Source organism: Amyelois transitella, chromosome 21, assembly GCF_032362555.1.
Source record: "Amyelois transitella isolate CPQ chromosome 21, ilAmyTran1.1, whole genome shotgun sequence".
Lineage (NCBI taxonomy): Eukaryota > Metazoa > Arthropoda > Insecta > Lepidoptera > Pyralidae > Amyelois > Amyelois transitella.
This window is the reverse complement of record NC_083524.1, coordinates 7,292,210-7,309,792: the sequence shown is the minus strand read 5'-3', so window position 1 is coordinate 7,309,792 and position 17,583 is coordinate 7,292,210. Positions and strand designations below refer to the sequence as shown.

Here is a 17,583-nt window from a genome sequence, read left to right as displayed (position 1 = left end):
TTGCGGTATATTAGGCATGAGCTTTTCATTTATCCATTTACTGAAATTTGCGAAATTCATAGAATCGTGATAATCACCTGTTTTACATTTGGATTTGAATATCACAAGGGCTCCGTCTACAAATCCAATTTGACCTCCACAATGTACGATGATCAAACGGTCCCCTTTACCAATATGAGATAGAACGCCAAGTTCATCCTTTGATTGCCAACATTTTGAAACGTTATGAGACGCGTTTACATAAGTTTCGTCAAGGTATAAAATATGTCTTCCTTCTCTACGATATTTTTTAATAGTATTTAGGTATTTCCACCTCCACGATGTGATATTTGGCTGTTCGATAAGGAGTTTCCTTTTAGATCCGCATTTCTTAAATTTAAAACCTAGATCATGTAATAATAGCCTTAAATATTCCCTGCCGCAGTGTAATATATTCTCTTCTCTAAGTACAGCGTTCAAAGTTTTCAGAGTAGGTATTTTTTTGAAAATTGTGTAAAACTGAGTGACTTTTCTTCTTACCACTCCTTTTGTGAAATCGTCTATTTCCACTCTTTTTCTACGAACCTGTTTTGGTTTTCTCGGTGATTTAAATCTCTCGTTGTCATTTAATGCTTTCCCTTGTTGTACAATTCTAGATACAGTCTTTTCTGATAGTCCAGTAACTTCTGCTACAGTTTTATTTAAAGGTATATCTTGTTTATATTCATCAGAATTTGGGTCGAGTTTCTTTTTTCTAAAATATTCATATACGTTAAACGCCATTTGTTTGCACTGACTATTAATTCTATGTCCGAAAATATTTCGACTCATCTTGAGAATGTAATCTCATGTATAATTTTCACAAGGCGTCCGCAACTGTCAACACGTGTGATCGCTAACCGCGTAGCGAGCGAACTGAGTTTTTACAAGAATGCGCCCGCCGCCCGCACCTCTCTCGGTCCCCTTCGTCGTCATACCCCCGCGCCCCTGTACTCCGCGGGCGAGGACTCATTTAGGCGGTTCTACTATACCGTACTAAAACCTAACCCAATTCAATAGTCGTCAAATTCGGTATAGGAAATAAGTGTGATTTCGTAAGATATTTAATAAAATTACGCAAAACAGTGCACAAGGACGTGCTGATTGATATAAATTCGTGGTGAAAAGTAACTAGTGTAGTGTTCTTACCTTGTAAAAGTTGTAAAATAAAACCGGCAACAGTTACCCACAGAACGTCAACTTTAATCACTATTTTCTCACAAGATACACTGAATTTGACCTTAAAAATTAAATATAACAATTACACTATGTGCATTCAATAAAGAAGAATGGCGAACTTCTATACAATTTCAGACCTGGACTTAGGAGTCCCGTTCACGAACGAAATCTATTGATACTTATAGAACTAATCTAGACAAACAAAAAAGTTAATGGTGTTAATTATATTAAAGTTGGGATTTCAAAAATATTTACACTTCAATGTAACAAGTGAGGTTATTATTTAAATCGTGGTTTTCTATTCGTTATAATATATTGTTGTTTAAAATGAATTTGTAATGAATACATACATAATATGCAAGTCTACTGTTTCTATACGACGATTTTAATCTGCGATAATGGTGGTTAAGTAACTTTTGCAATATGCAATCACGGGATGGGTCATACGAAATTGTGTTTTTTAAATCTAATTCTTGAAGAAGCTTTAATCGCTTTGAGCTTCTGTGCCAGCCTCATAGGGTAATTCTATTTTATTTTTAAGCCTGTCAACTATTAGTCAATGGCACGGAAGTCTGGTAGTAGGGCCTATAGTTCGTGTTATAATGTCTTGCAGTTGGGCAAAAGCCTCCTTGTTAGGTAATAAATAAAAAATATTTATTTATGAGTAAACATTTATTTCCTCCTAAAACTATCATACAAGAGTAAGTTGGTAAGTATGCAATATGTGGTATGAGAAGGATTCGTACCTGGGATTCAGCTGCTGGTTAATTTATGTAATCAGTAACTCGTCCAAGAAAGCAGCAGGAGCATCAAAACGATCTTGATGGCGAGCATACCCCAAATACCACAAAATGGACATACATACATACATACATATGGTCACGTCTATCTCCCTTGCGGGGTAGACAGAGCCAACAGTCTTGAAAAGACGTAATGGCCACGTTCAGCTATTTGGCTTAACGATAGAATTGAGATGCAACTAGTGACAGGTTGCTAGCCCATCGCCTAAAAAAGAATCCCAAGTTTGTTAGCCCATCCCTTAGTCGCCTTTTACGACATCCATGAGAAAGAGATGAAGTGGTCAAAATGGACATTATGTGCGAGCAACACCCAACTGTGCGATTTCACGCCCTTGTACACCCCTATCTACTACTATATAATTAAAATATGATCTGCTACCCACATATCTTGATTTTATCCTAGCTCTTAAAATGTACGGATCTACACCACCATATGCTGATAATACTCGAGCATTTACTTCACTCCTTGCTACTTCAATGCTGAACATCCCATGAGCTCTGATATGTTTCCCGACATATGATTTTGCTTGGCGAATTTGGTAAGTGCCAAGGGAAATTAATTTTAAATCTTCTATAGTAAGTTCTGGGAAAACAATGTTTGCATAATTTATTTCCTCAAACGATGTATGTCTCATGTTGAAATTATTTTCTATGACAATGTCCGCCAAGTTACTATCTAAAAACATCCTTTCTTGAATGATGTCCAATATCATTTCTACACCCTCTCTTTCTGAATATTGGACAGCAAAATGGTTAATAAGTGCAGCCGCTATAGAAAATTCTTCCATTATATGTGGGCATCTTTTGTTTAGGAAGTCTGCTCTGAAGATTTTAAAATCACGGCTGAATCGCCCGTTGACTCCTTCAACCACCCATCTGTTCATGGTAATACATCTAGACACATTCGCTTGAAGGGTTGTCAATTGTCTTTGTCCTGGCTCAATAGATTCGGGCAGATGAACTTGATATCCTAAAAAAAATATATATAATGTATGTAGATTAATCAATAAAAACATTCATTTTCACTATCTGTGAGAGAGGTTTTGAAGAATAATTAATTTTATTTTATTTTGCACAACATTAACTATTTCTCATTAAAAAGTAATAAAATAAAATAAAAATACCTTTCTGATAAAGATCATCTCTACAGTCTCTGAATCCCCTGTCAAGTATGAATGTATCATCTTCTTGGAATAAATTACAGAATGCATCATTTTCCATTAATTCAATCATTATTGAAGCATCATTTTTTGTTGCTGTGTATGGCCCAGAGGCATTTATAATATATTTTACATAATTTAGAAGATATAAATATAATAATACTGAGCCACTTTTTACGTCGATTTATAATGGCCAAATCGATAAAATAAATCATTAAAATATTTGAGGTTATCTCAATTATTTACGTTCCCAGTACATTATTCGACTGAAATCTATTTATTTAAGGTTATTAATGAAGTCATTACATGAATAGTATGATCTAACAACCACAGAACTCTGCAGAACACATAAGGGTCGCCGCATACGAGCCACGCGCCACAGCCACAAACGCCGCCACGAGAAGCTAGAAGCGGCTACAAAGGTAGCTGAAGCGCGCAACAGCCACTTGTGGCCGGTGGTCGACACTTGCGGTCAGTGGCTGCTACTTTTTTTAACTCTTGCGTGCAGTATCATAATGGACTCTGACGAAGAAGGTTTAATTGCGCTACTTTTGATAAAAAGACGTCGTCGTAGAAGACGAAACCGTAGTTATTGGATACATCCAATTTTAACGAATGTACACAAATGCAACGAACATTTCGATAATCTTCTAAACCATCCTAAAAAGTTTTTCAAACATTTTCGTTTAAGCATAGGTACGTTTTGGGAACTACATGCTCTATTATATGCTGGATTAAAGCACCACGATACCAACATGCGGAAAAGCATCGCACCTGCGGAAAGACTAGCTATCACATTAAGGTAAGTGGAAATAATCACTATCTATCTATACATATAATAAATCTGTAGAAAGGTCAATTCTGTACATTGAAAATATTGAAAAAATAAATAGCAGGCGGTGTTACTGGATCGATACCAAACACAAAAATGTGATTAAAAAAATTTTTGTCTGTCTGTCTGTATGTTCAGGCATCACGTGAAAACTAACGGTTCGATTTTGATGAAACTTGGTATAATTATACCTTATTATCCTGGGCGTAAAATAGGATACTTTTTATCCCGAAAAAATACGAAGAAAAAAAAATCTTAATTTTTCAGTTTATCCATAGACGTTGTTCTGTAGAACCGCGAACACACGTTGCGTTACCCGCAGTGGATTTAGCGCCGTAACCTGTAGCGCCTAAAGTCGGCTTTGGCTTGAACCGTTTGCTGCACATGCGGGCCGCTACAAATTACTATGAAAAAAATACTACATAGCTACATTAATTCCCATCAAGCTGAAAATGAGTAAAATTATTTAAAACACAATCAAAAGCATTATTTCAAAATTCCCCATGATTCTGGTTTAAGGAAAAAAAATTACTCACGGTCAAAGGTAAAAATGGGTGTATCGCAATTTTCTTTAAAACGGTAAGTTTTTCAAATCGGAAAATTACCTCAGACATAAATTGTAGATCATAAAGTTATCTATAAAAAAGGTATCAATAATTTTTTTCAACAAAGCTACCGTTTTTGTGATATAACGATGCAAAAAGTTGCAAGCGTCATAATATGCATCCGTTTCCTTGCCACCTCTGAGGTAGTGTACTATTAGCGCGTTTTTTTTACATTTTTATTATTAAACTTGAAAAAGTCTGAAATAGGTTAGAATAAACACGTGTTTTCACTACGCAGTGGCACTCAAGACTAACTTTCGTATTTATTATTAAAAAAAAAAAATAGAATAACCCTAAGTGAAGAAAATCATCTTAGGACAATAATAGAGGTTACAATTATCAAATTCAATGCAATAATCAAATTAAAACTAAAGCTACTTATAAAAAGAAAGAAAAAAGATGACTACAAACTAAAATTTAATTTATAAATTGTACAGTCCTTGCATAGCATCAACATGCGGGAATGTGCCCAGAAGGCTGGCAGCATTGCCAATTCGAATGGCAATGCTGATTCTCTGAGCCAGATAATTTCCAGCCCTCCGGTCAAGATATACCTCAATTAGCTTTTTCGACAATTGTCGGAAAAGCTGATGGGCAGATAGGCCCCCGGGTCCCAGAGTTTCTACCCCAAAAGGTTCAAAAGTATAGATATTACCGATAACTACATACATACATAAAATCACGCCTCTTTCCCGGAGGGGTAGGCAGAGACTACCTCTTTCCACTTGCCACGATCCCTGCATACTTCCTTTGCTTCATCTACATTCATAACTCTCTTCATGCAAGCTCGGCGGTTTCGGGTACTTTTGACCTGACCCTTTACCAGGACGTCCTTAATTTGATCAAGATATGTTCGTCTAGGTCTTCCCACCCCGACCTTTCCCTCCACACTCTCCATGTACATATATCTGCTTAGTCAACCTGTTTTCATTCATCCTCTCCACATGACCGAACCATCTCAACATACCCTTTTCTATTCCTGTAACTACATCTTCTTTCACATCACAACATTCCCTTATCACACTGTTCCTTATCCGGTCACTCAATTTCACACCCAACATACTCCTTAACGCTCTCATTTCCACTGCATTTATTCTGCTTTCGTGCTTCTTTTGCCATACCCAACTTTCACTCCCATACATTAATGTCGGGACCAACACGCCCCTGTGCACAGCCAGTCGAGCCTTTTTGGATAGTTTCTGACTGCTCATAAAGGCATGCAAAGCTCCATTCACCATGTTCCCCGCGTTCACTCTCCTTTCAATATCACTATCACACTTGCCATCTGATGTAAACTTTGATCCCGATAACTACATATTTGCGCCTTTTGAGGTTTTATGCCTCATTTGAAGCAAAACGGCCTTAGATTTAGTAACCTGAAGATGAGACGGCGCAAGTGTGTCGACACAAGTAGCATCCCACACCAAAGGCCGCCCCAATCTCCAGGGTACCAAAGTCATACCATCCGGTCTCTTGGCATCATCCCGAGCCAGACCGTTTGGTTCTAGGAGGATTATATCATTTAGGGCGGCATGGCGCCCTAAATGGCCGGCACTCCTAGGGCATGAGAGGCCGTGGTGTCCATAGCCGACAACGGTATCCCCGCAAGGACAACTATTATTAAAGACTAACGGTATTTCATGTGTTGAGCATTCTGAGATAAAGCAGCTATACGACCCTAGCCACGTACACAATTAAACAGAGAGACAGATGTTGTCTCAAGGTTTCACTACAGTATAAATGAAGGGACTGGGTTTCATTATACTTATGTATATTTTATATTTTGAATTCAAGTTAAAATTACCGACAGAAAAATATTTTTACTTATATTACTGCTACATAGAGTATATACGAGACGTGCTTATGCATATTATGACGCTTGCAACTTTTTGCATCGTAATATCTCAGAAACGGTAGCTTTATTGAAAAAAAATATTGATTCCTTTTTATAGATATATTTATGATCTACAATCTATGTCTGAGGTAATTTTCCTATAAAACTTACCGTTTTGAAGAAAATCGTGAAAATCCCATTTTCTTACCTTTGACCTTGGGTAATTTTTTTCCTTAAACCGGAATCATGGGGAATTTTGAAATAATGCTTTTGATTGTGTTTTAAACAATTATACTCATTTTCAGCTTGATGGGAATTAATGTAGCTTCATTCCTATTTTTTGGTCTAAATTGACCAGACTGAAAATAAAATGGAGAAATAAACCATCTACGCGAAGACCGACATCCGCGCGGACGGAGTCGCGGGGGAAAGCTAGTTTTATAATATTAATACAATGAGTAATTCATGTTATTAACTACAAGCCTGAGTTTCTAAGTTATAGGTATATATATATAGGTAATTAAATAAAGACTCTATGTTCTTTTATGCTGGTCTGTATGAATCTTATGGTAGTAGATAATTCTGTAAGTATTAAATCTGCCAATTGTGCTTTACAATGTTTTTATGTTGTATGTTTGTGCAGTAAAGACCAATCTATCTATACATATAATAAATCTGTAGAAGGGTCAATTCTGTACATTGAAAATATTGAAAAAATAAATAGCAGGGGATGTTACTGGATCGATACCAAACACAAATATGTGATTAAAAAAATTTTTGTCTGTCTGTCTGTATGTTCAGGCATCACGTGAAAACTAACGGTTCGATTTTGATGAAACTTGGTATAATTATACCTTATTATCCTGGGCATAAAATAGGATACTTTTTATCCTGGAAAAATACGAAGAAAAAAAAATCTTAACTTAGACGTTGTTCTGTAGAACCGCGAACACACGTTACGTTACCCGCAGTGGATTCAGCGCCGTAACATGTAGCGCCGAAAGTCGGATTTAGCTTGAACCGTTTGCGGCACACGCGGGCCGCTACTAATTACTATGAAAAAATACTTTAGTCCGGTCAATCTAGACATTCGAAGCTACATTAATTCCCATTAAGCTGAAAATGAGTATAATTGTTTAAAACACAATCAAAAGCATTATTTCAAAATTCCCATGATTCCGGTTTAAGAATAAATTACCCAAGGCCAAAGGTAAAAAATGGGTGTTTCGCGATTTTCTTCAAAACGGTAAGTTTTTCAAATCGGAAAATTACCTCAGACATAAATTGTAGATCATAAAGTTATCTATAAAAAAGGTATCAATATTTTTTTTCAATAAAGCTACCGTTTCTGAGATATAACGATGCAAATAGTTGCAAGCGTCATAATATGCACATGTTTCACGCCACCTCTGAGGTAAATTTGAATAACCCTAAGTGTAGAAAATCATCTTAGGACAATAATAGATGCATATGATCACGTCTATATCCCTAGCGGGGTAGATAGAGCCAACAGTCTTGAAAAGACTGATAGGCCACGCTCAGCTGTTTGGCTTTGTGATGGAATTGAGATTCAAATAGTGACAGGTTGCTAGCCCATCGCCTAAAAGAGGAATCCCAAGTTTATAAGCCTATCCCATAGTCGCCTTTTACGACATCCGTGGGAAAGAGATGGAGTGGTCCTATTCTTTTTTGTAATGGTGCCGGGAACCACACGGCACACCATACACACAATAATAGAGATTACAATTAAATCAAATTAAAACTAAAACTACTTATAAAAAGAAAGAAAAAAATCTTTTTTTATAAATTAAATTTTAGTTTGTAGTCATCTGACTACAAACTAAAATTTAATTTATAAATTGTACAGTCCCTTGCATAGCATCAACATGCGGGAGTGTGCCCAAAAGGCTGGCAGCATTGCCAATTTGAATGGCAATGCTGATTCTCTGAGCCACATAATTTCCAGCCCTCCGGTCAAGAGATACCTCAGTCAGCTTTTTCGACAATTGTCGGAAAAGCTGATGGGCAGATAGGCCCCCCGGTCCCAGAGTTTCTACCCCAAAAGGTTCAAAAGTATAGGTATTACCGATACCTACATATTTGCGCCTTTTGAGGTTTTTTGCCTCATATGAAGCAGAACCGGCCTTAGATTTAGTAACCTGAAGATGAGACGGCGCAAGTGTGTCGACACAAGTAGCATCCCACACCAAAGGCCGCCCCAATCTCCAGGGTACCAAAGTCATACCATCCGGTCTCTTGGCATCATCCCGAGCCAGACCGTTTAGTTCTAGAATGGCTGGAACATGGATGGAGGCAAGAGCACGGAGGATTATATTATTTAGGGCGGCATGGCGCCCTAAACGGCCGGCACTCCTAGGGCATGAGAGGCCGTGGTGTCCATAGCCGTCAACGGTATCCCCGCAAGGACTACTATTATTAAAGACTAACGATATTTCATGTGTTGAGCATTCTTAGATAAAGCAGGTATACGACCCTAGCCACGTACACAATTAAACAGAGAGACAGATGTTGTCTCAAGGTTTCACTACAGTATAAATGAAGGGACTGGGTTTAAAATTACCGACAGAACAATATTTTTACTTATATTACTGCTATACAGAGTATATACGAGACGATTATGACGCTTGCAACTTTTTGCATCGTTATATCTCAGAAACGGTAGCTTTATTGAAAAAAAATATTGATTCCATTTTATAGATAACTTTATGATCTACAATCTATGTCTGAGGCAATTTTCCGATAAAACTTACCGTTTTGAAGAAAATCGTGAAAACCCCATTTTTTACCTTTGACCTTGGGTAATTTTTTTCCTTAAACCGGAATCATGGGCAATTTTGAAATGATGCTTTTGAATGTGTTTTAAACAATTATACTCATTTTCAGCTTGACGGGAATTAATGTAGCTTCATTTTTATTTTTTGGTCTAAATTGACCGGACTACTTACTACAAAACGCGAACTCAACAGCAGTAGCTCAATAGAGGGATCACCTTAATTATTATAGGCCTAGCCGTAATTGGGTCCAATAGATATTTATAAGATGTCATTGTCAGAGTTACTCAAAATGAAGAAATAAACCATCCACGCGAAGACCGACATCCGCGCGGACGGAGTCGCGGGGGAAAGCTAGTCTAGCATAAAACTCCACAGAACACTATGATAAAATAATCTATACTTTATTTATATTCACTATGCATTGTTTTTTCTACTAGAGAATAGCTAGTTAACAAATAAAACACGTGGGTATTTGTATTTAGTAATTGTGTCTTTATTATAATTTGGTATCACTCGTCATCATCACGGAACATGTCTTCGATAACAGAACTGTTGTCCATAGACTGATCAGAATAATATGAATGAGTTGGAGAAGGCTGAATTATAGGTGAAGACGCGATAGATGTAGAAGCGTTTTGTGTAGAGTATGACTCTGGCTGAATTATAGGTGAAGACGGGATAGATGTTGAAGCGTTTTGTGTAGAGTATGACATGTCAAGCATAGACTTGTCGGAATAATGTGAATGAAGTGGAGAAGGCTGGGCAGATGTAGAAGCTTTTTGTGTCGAGTGTATGTTGGCATTTCCTGAAGAATAACCATAATATTGTGCCGAATAGGTTTCATAATTTTGATTATGCGTGTACTTTCTAATTAACTGTAATATTTCTGATTGAAAATCAAGTTTACAATTTTCGTCAATTTTTTTTACATGTGGAAGCAGCGACATCAGAAATTGCTTATCGGGGTCATTTTGGTCGCTTTGATCATGTTTACGTTTTAAATTTTCCGAAAGTGTTCTGAGAATTTCATTTTCTGTTTTTTCGGCCCTTTTTATATTAATGTTTCTGTTTATTTTCGGGCGAGATGTTTCCGCATCATTAGTTGCATTAGTAACATCGGTAGGCGGTCTCACTTCTTTTAAGGAATTCAAGAACGATAGATGATTGAAATAAATGTACTGTTTACTGCTTGTTGCTGCCGAACCACTCGCAACGTTCTTGTTTTTTGAATTTCCTCTATTAAAACTGTCACGAAGACTCTTCCATTTCCTCTGTAATTTAGTTACTGTAACAAAAAAACAATATAATATTAATTTATTTAATTTATTAAAAAAAAAATTGTTTCAGGTATCTAGGAACTGGATGCTCGTTTGAGGATTTTGAACTCTCTTACCACCGTGGAGCCTCTACAGCAAGGAAAATAGTACAAGAAACATGTCAACTAATTTGGAACTATTTAAAAGCCGTTTGTATTCCAGAACCGACCCAAGACATGTGGAAAGAAATTGCCAGCGGATTTCTTCAAAATACTAATTTGCCTAATTGTTTAGGCGCCATAGATGGGAAACATATAAGAATTATTCATCCATTCGAAACCGGCTCCCTGTACTTTAACTATAAAAATTTTTTTTCAATAGTACTTCTTGCAACTTGCGACTCGAATTTACTTTTTACGTTCGTGGATGTTGGGGCATACGGTAAAGCATCCGATTCTACAATATTTAGAGAAAGTGAACTGTGTAATAAAATACACAGAAAGACATTAAATATCCCCTCACCACGACAGGTCGGTAATCGACAACCACTGAACTATACATTTGTTGGTGATGAAGCATTAGGCCTCAGTGAAAATATGATGAGGCCATATGCTGGAAAATATTTGGACTTAGACAAAAAAGTTTTCAATTATAGGTTAAGCCGTGCCAGACGTTGCATTGAGTGTACCTTCGGCGTACTAGCAAACAAATGGAGAATATTACATCGCCCATTAAACACTTCTGTTCATTTCTCAGAAGACATTGTGAAAGCTTGTTGCATTTTGCACAACTTTATTCGCAAAAGGGATGGCTTCAATTTTCGGCACACTTTGAAAATAGTGGGACTCGAAAATATACAAAATACAGGCTGGCCAGTAACACGAGCGTCTACGGCAAGAGATACGTTAAAAGATTATTTTATGAATGAAGGAGCAATACCGTGGCAAGAAAATGGAATATAAATATTTGGTTTTATATTATTTTATTAAACTTACCTTCAATGTTCTTTTCTTTAGCAGTTTTATTTGAAAAATCTCCTACAAACAATTCGCAGATTTCTTCCCAGGCCTTCACTTTTTCTCCTCTATTACTATAACTATCACTTTTTGAATTCCAAATCGCAGGACGGGATTGTATCTCTGATATAAATAATTCTATATCCATATTTATCTACTGAACTACAGACTATGTGCGTGCGTTACCGTCGACGTACACAGGTTAACTGAGGCAAGGGAGAGAGGGGCGCGGTATCGCGCGAGTGGCGTGTGGCGGCTTTTTGTGTCGGCGTTTAGTGGCCGGTGCGAGCCACAAGATGCAGGCTGCGACGATTTGTAGCGTGTGGCCGCCACCGACGCCAACCGTGTGCGGCGAGTCCATATGAAATGTATGAAAATTACAGGAAATATGCCAGTGGCGGCGTTTTGTGGTTGTGGCCGGTGGCCCGTGTGCGGGAGCCCTAAATGCTTCAAGGTTATGTACCTACCTGCTTTTACAACGCAGAGTATGTAGATACCTATTGCGACATTTTAGCCCTTTTGCAACTATCCTAAGTAAGTTTGCAAGTACCCTATCTTACTATAGTTACTGCTCTTGACTTATTTGCTTCTATGGTTGATAGTTGCGATTCACCCTGCTGTAAATTACTGGGTACATATATCCTATATCCACAATCATTTAGTAAGGGCAAGGCATCACGGAAGCCCCTATCCAGTACAAACGCATCTCCAGGTCGGAAATATTGTCTTAGAACCGAGTCCTCTGTAAACTCTTTTTTTATAATTTCCGCATCAGATGTGTTTGCTGGATAAGGGCCTAACACATCAAGTATGTATCCATCCGATGTAACAATTAGTAATGGTTTAACTAAATTATTATATTTATGGAGACTATAAGTTTTTTTGGTACTATTAGAGCTCTTTTGAACATAGACATAAGTGCCATCTAAAATAACTATTGGTTTTATTTCGCCGTTATGGTAACCAAACAATCCATTAGGTATAATTAGATTTCTATCCTGTATTTGCTGCCTATTGATATGATTGAAACCCAAATTATGGGGTACAAAATAATCATACATTAGGCGTTTTGCCTTTAACAAATACTTATTTAAAGTTGACTGTGGGATTTTAAGTAGTGTTGACAACCTATCATCAGAATCCCTTGTCCTTAATTTCATTAAATAGGCAGCTAAAGCAGTAGGTAGGAAATTGTGGTACTTCGTTTAAAATCTGTTGAAATTGAGCTTTCGTAAATCCAATCCAGTGATAAAACATTATGGTCTTCCATACTTTTAAACTCAAGGAAATTGACTTCAGCGTCTTTTAAAGTTCTGCATTGAATACATTAATGATATTCATTGATATATCATTAAGGAAGTCCCATGATGTGCAAGTCAAGTGATAGTCACATAATCTGTTATTTGGGGGCACATAATAATTGTACATTTTTAATAATTGCCTTCGCATGGAAGGAGTCACTCGGTTTCTTTCTTTTCCGCAACATCCTTCAACAAAACATCTATTTTGTGTTTCCACTGGTCTAAAATAATCAGGTAAAACAATTGTATTGACATGAGGCCTTCTCGCTTCTTCCACCGAAGGGTCTTGTACTTCGAGAGATCTTTGGGAAATTACTTCATTATCCGGGATTAAAGATCCGGTAGAAGTTGAGAGGCTCGAATGATGATGAATGAATGGAGAGTCTTGAATATTCAGAGAGCCTCCGGAACCTGGTTAGTTAACGGGCACTGAAGAAGCAGCAGATGTAGAGGGGCCCGAATGGAAATGGCGGGAAGCTCTTGATGCTCTCATCCAACAAGAGTGACACAAAAAGGTTGAAACACTCATCTGAAAAAAAAATTAAATGTAATTAATTATAAATAAATATTAATATTACAAAATATTAAGGAATGATGTTTGTAATGTGAAGTAACTGTGTGTGTATGTAGATGTTTACCGTGCGTGGGATAATCCATTCCTTTAGGGCGCTTTTAGTGTCACGCGGATTTGCTCACGCACGCGGGATTGGACCGCATGCGTAAAATTTCACGCTGCGGATCATACGCAGCATGAGTTTCAGTTTTCTACGGGCTGCGTAACGGTATAGACGTGTTCAAAAATGATCAATGTCAGAAGAATATCTGTCGCTTACATACTTTACAAACGACGAAACAAGAAGACAAGAGTACATGTTGATCCCTTTCTTGAAAATAGGCTTCTTGCTGGGGCGTTTGTTACACACTTTGGAAAACTACAAAATAATGAACGTAAATTTAAAAATTACTTTCGAATGTCCATTCGTTCTTTTGATGAACTGTTGTGTAAAATTGAGAATAAGCTACAAAAAAGCAGTTTACGAAGGATTACAATACAACCGATTGAGAGGCTCGCTATTACATTAAGGTAAGTTTAAAATTTTAAATATTTAATTTCCTGCTATGATTTAGTGGAAAGGGATTTGAACAGGTAGGATAAACGTACCAATCCCAAACCAGTAAAGGACTTTTTTGACTTCAAATTACTGTCATGTGTAAATTTACATGTGCAAAAAAAAAATTTGTCATGTACTCTGGTCAACTGCAAAAATGTTACACAAAAATCAAATCAATGATTTTTTTCGGTAGTTGACCATCGTGGTCAACTATTGAGACATCATACAACACATGTTCTAAGTAATTATCCAGTCTAAATAAACGGTATAATAATGATTTTTTGTTTGAAATATCGTAAAGTAACGCGTCATTGGTTATTAATTGTTGAAATTTCATAAAATAAGATTATTTCACTCATAAAATGTCACCATTAAAGTGGAATCATTCCCACCTTTCATCACACGCTACTTATTATAATATAGATAAAAGTTATAGGTTTGCACATGACAGTAATTTAAAGTCAAAAAAAGTCCTTAATTGGTTTGGGATTGGTACGTTCAACCTACATACACAATCCTTTTTTTTATCTGATAAAGTACACATGGCCACAGATCAAGTTACCCAAAACCAGCATAAATGGAACTCGCGCCTTGCGTATTATCATACTTAGGTAACCCGTCGGAGTCCCGCTTATACTGGATTTGAGTAACTTGATCTGTGCCGTGTGTACAACCGCACTCATATGACTAAACAAACAATTAGAGAGAAACTGGAGAAAAAAAGTTAATCGTACTCATTTTAATAAAAAGAGTTTTATTCATAAATTAAAAAATCAAATTTTACATCATTCATTTCTTTGTAAATTTGTATCCTGAGCGTTGACATTTCTTTCGCCTGTAGATGATGTTGTTGCTGGGGTATAAATTACGTCATAAGATGTGATATTAAACAAGCCGCTTTCAGTCGAAATAAGAGTTTCATTGTCATTCACTGCAGCAGAACTAATAGCATTGTCGTTAAGACTCGAAGTATCCTGGATTATACTATTGGTTTGGTAATCTTGATTTATCGGTGAGAAACTGTCAAGCTCAGTAAAAGCACTAGAACTTGTTGTAGGTATGGGACTGTAGTATGCAGGTTGTGTTTGACTTTCCATTTCCATAACTATATTTAACACTTTTGTTCTGAACATTAGTTTTTGATATCTAGTGAATCTTTTTAATGAAGGCTGCAGAGACTGAAAGAAAGCCAAATCCTCACTTTCTAGCTCCAGTTGATTAGACTTTAAGCATTCTAATAACTGTGCCTCAAATTCAGATGGTGCTTGCTTTTTAGATTTTACTTGTTTTTGTTTTGATGTTAGTTGAGAACTTTCTTGACGTGAAGTACCTGGTTGCGTGGACTCATTAGGTGTTTCTAAATTACTTTGTTCAGACATTTCTTCGCAGAGTGACTCTTCTCCAACAGTTTCCGTTGTACTGTCTAAGAAAGTCAAAATGTCATAGTAAGAATATTTCTTCTTCTTCTTACTCCCAGAGCCGGATGGCTGATTTTTTTCAGATATCTTGTCTTTCTGGTAAGTGTCCCTTGCTGTTCGCCAGCGTTGTTGTATTTTCTTGTCTGAAATGACAAAATATAATAAGTAAGTGGCAAAAGTACACACAGTTTCAGATCAAGTTACCCAAAACCAGTACCAATAAACGGAACTTGCTAGGGCCTCGCCGGGCGGCGAGTCGTCTACGATAATAAACAACGCATGAGTCCTATTTATACTGGTTTTGGGAAGCTTGATCTGTGGCCGTGTGTACAAATCTGATATTAGTTGGAAAATTAACTGCATTCGATTAAAGGCCCTCCTTAATTCACACATGTTGTCAACTTTACACTGTCTCATGAAGAATTAGATAAATCAAGCAATATATATATACCTATACAGAGTGGAAAAATAAGGCCGCAGTTGAAGGAAAAGTACCCATAATATTGATGATGGCAAATTTTACTGAATGGAAATAATTCATTTTTTACAAAAATAATTAGAACTTCATTTAAGGATTTTTGGAAAAACACCGGATTGAATCGGGAAATGCTGCTGTCTTATGTCTGATGTCAGCATTATTAATATATTATGTTATCATATTATTAATATATTGTTTTTGTTTTCAGATATTTGGCAACTGGTAATACATTCACTGATCTACACTATTCCTATATGATTGGAATTGCAACAATTAGCGAAATAGTAAGACAAGTTTGTTACATAATATGGATTGAACTAAAGTCTGAATGTATTCCACAGCTTAATGGGATCAAATGGAAAGAAATCGCAGAGGGATTTCTCACATATACAAATTTTCCTAATTGCTTGGGTGCTATTGATGGAAAACATATAAGAGTGATTCGGCCGCCGCACAGTGGATCACTATATTTTAATTATAAGAAATATTATTCTGTAGTGCTCCTCGCAATGTGTGATGCTGATTATAATTTTACATATATTAATGTCGGTACCAGTGGAAGCAACGCCGATTCAACCATCTTTAGAAGGAGTCAATTGTATACGAAACTGGAAAGTAACACGTTGGGTATCCCTGACCCGCAAGAGTTGCCTATTATTTGCCCCGAAGTAGCTTATCCATCTAGTGTAAGAGCAAAGTTGCCGTTCGTGATAGTGGGAGATGAGGCATTTGGTTTATCATCACATGTGATGCGGCCTTATGCTCGTGATAATTTACCTTACAAAAAGAAAATATTTAATTACCGTCTGTCCAGAGCTAGAAGGTACATAGAATGCACTTTTGGAATTATGTCAAATAAATTTAGAATATTTCACAGATCCATGACTGTCAAGTTAGATCTAGCACAATTAATAGTCAAGACGGCATGTGTACTTCACAATTTCATAAGGAAACGGGATGGCTACATGGTCAGCCATACATTTGTCACAAATGGTTTTACGGGACCACTACCCAGGCAGCAGACTGAAAGTAGTAATACGTCGGCAAGTAATATCAGAGATATATTTGCAGATTACTTTATCAATGAAGGAAAAGTCTCCTGGCAACACCGATATATAATTAATTAACTAAACTCAAAAGGTTTTAGAAGGTTTTTGATGTTATTTGTGAATTAAATAATTATGCTTATATTAATAAAGTAATGATGCTTGTATAAATAAAATAATGAACCAAACACATACCCGCCACTTTTCTTTCCTCTTCGCTCAAATTTTCGTAGTTAGGTGCCAATTCCTTCAAAATATCTCTCCATGCAGCCTCCCTCGCGTCCCTGTTTTTGTATAATTCATTGCGTTTATCCCACAAAACGGGCCGCAGATGAACTTCAATGATTACTCGTTCTGTATCGATTTTCATTTCGGTAGTACAATACGGCGCGTGCGCCCCGCTCGACTCTAAAATGGGCACTGAAGTTGTAGGCAGCGCTTACGCATGCGGATACCCCGCACCGGGGTGACGCCCCGCACAGCGCCCCGCGTCCCGCGTGCGTTTATCACGCTTTACAATAGATACCTATATGAAATTGTTCTTTGCGGATGCTACGCATGCGGGCCAATCCCGCGTGCGTGAGCAAATCCGCGTGACACTAAAAGCGCCCTTACAACATCTATTATTTTCCGGTCTTGAGTGGAACCTATTCTCAATGGATGATATCTTATACGGCGTAACAGAGAACGTGGCGCGCGCACACGCGACGGTGTCCCAAAGGTGCTTCTTCAG

General features: G+C 37.1%; 4 protein-coding genes across 4 annotated transcripts in view; 3 read left to right on the top strand and 1 right to left on the bottom strand.

The window, feature by feature from the left end:
- The window catches only part of LOC106137222 (uncharacterized), a 97,074-nt gene that overhangs the window by 77,603 nt on the left and 1,888 nt on the right, over positions 1–17,583 (top strand). The window lies entirely within an intron of this gene.
- On the top strand, positions 1,003–15,864 carry LOC132903097 (uncharacterized). Its single transcript, XM_060950426.1, has 2 exons — positions 1,003–3,959; positions 10,571–15,864. The coding sequence occupies exons 1-2, from the start codon at positions 3,673–3,675 to the stop codon at positions 11,439–11,441; spliced, it is 1,158 nt and encodes a 385-aa protein (XP_060806409.1). The 5' UTR covers positions 1,003–3,672; the 3' UTR covers positions 11,442–15,864.
- LOC132903095 (uncharacterized) lies at positions 13,537–17,038 on the top strand. Its single transcript, XM_060950424.1, has 2 exons — positions 13,537–13,880; positions 16,013–17,038. Exons 1-2 carry the CDS (start codon positions 13,597–13,599, stop codon positions 16,929–16,931), a joined length of 1,203 nt encoding a protein of 400 aa, XP_060806407.1. The 5' UTR covers positions 13,537–13,596; the 3' UTR covers positions 16,932–17,038.
- On the bottom strand, positions 14,643–17,470 carry LOC132903098 (uncharacterized). The gene is made up of 2 exons (XM_060950427.1): positions 17,046–17,470; positions 14,643–15,469 (listed from the first exon to the last, which is right to left on the bottom strand). The coding sequence occupies exons 1-2, from the start codon at positions 17,218–17,220 to the stop codon at positions 14,694–14,696; spliced, it is 951 nt and encodes a 316-aa protein (XP_060806410.1). The 5' UTR covers positions 17,221–17,470; the 3' UTR covers positions 14,643–14,693.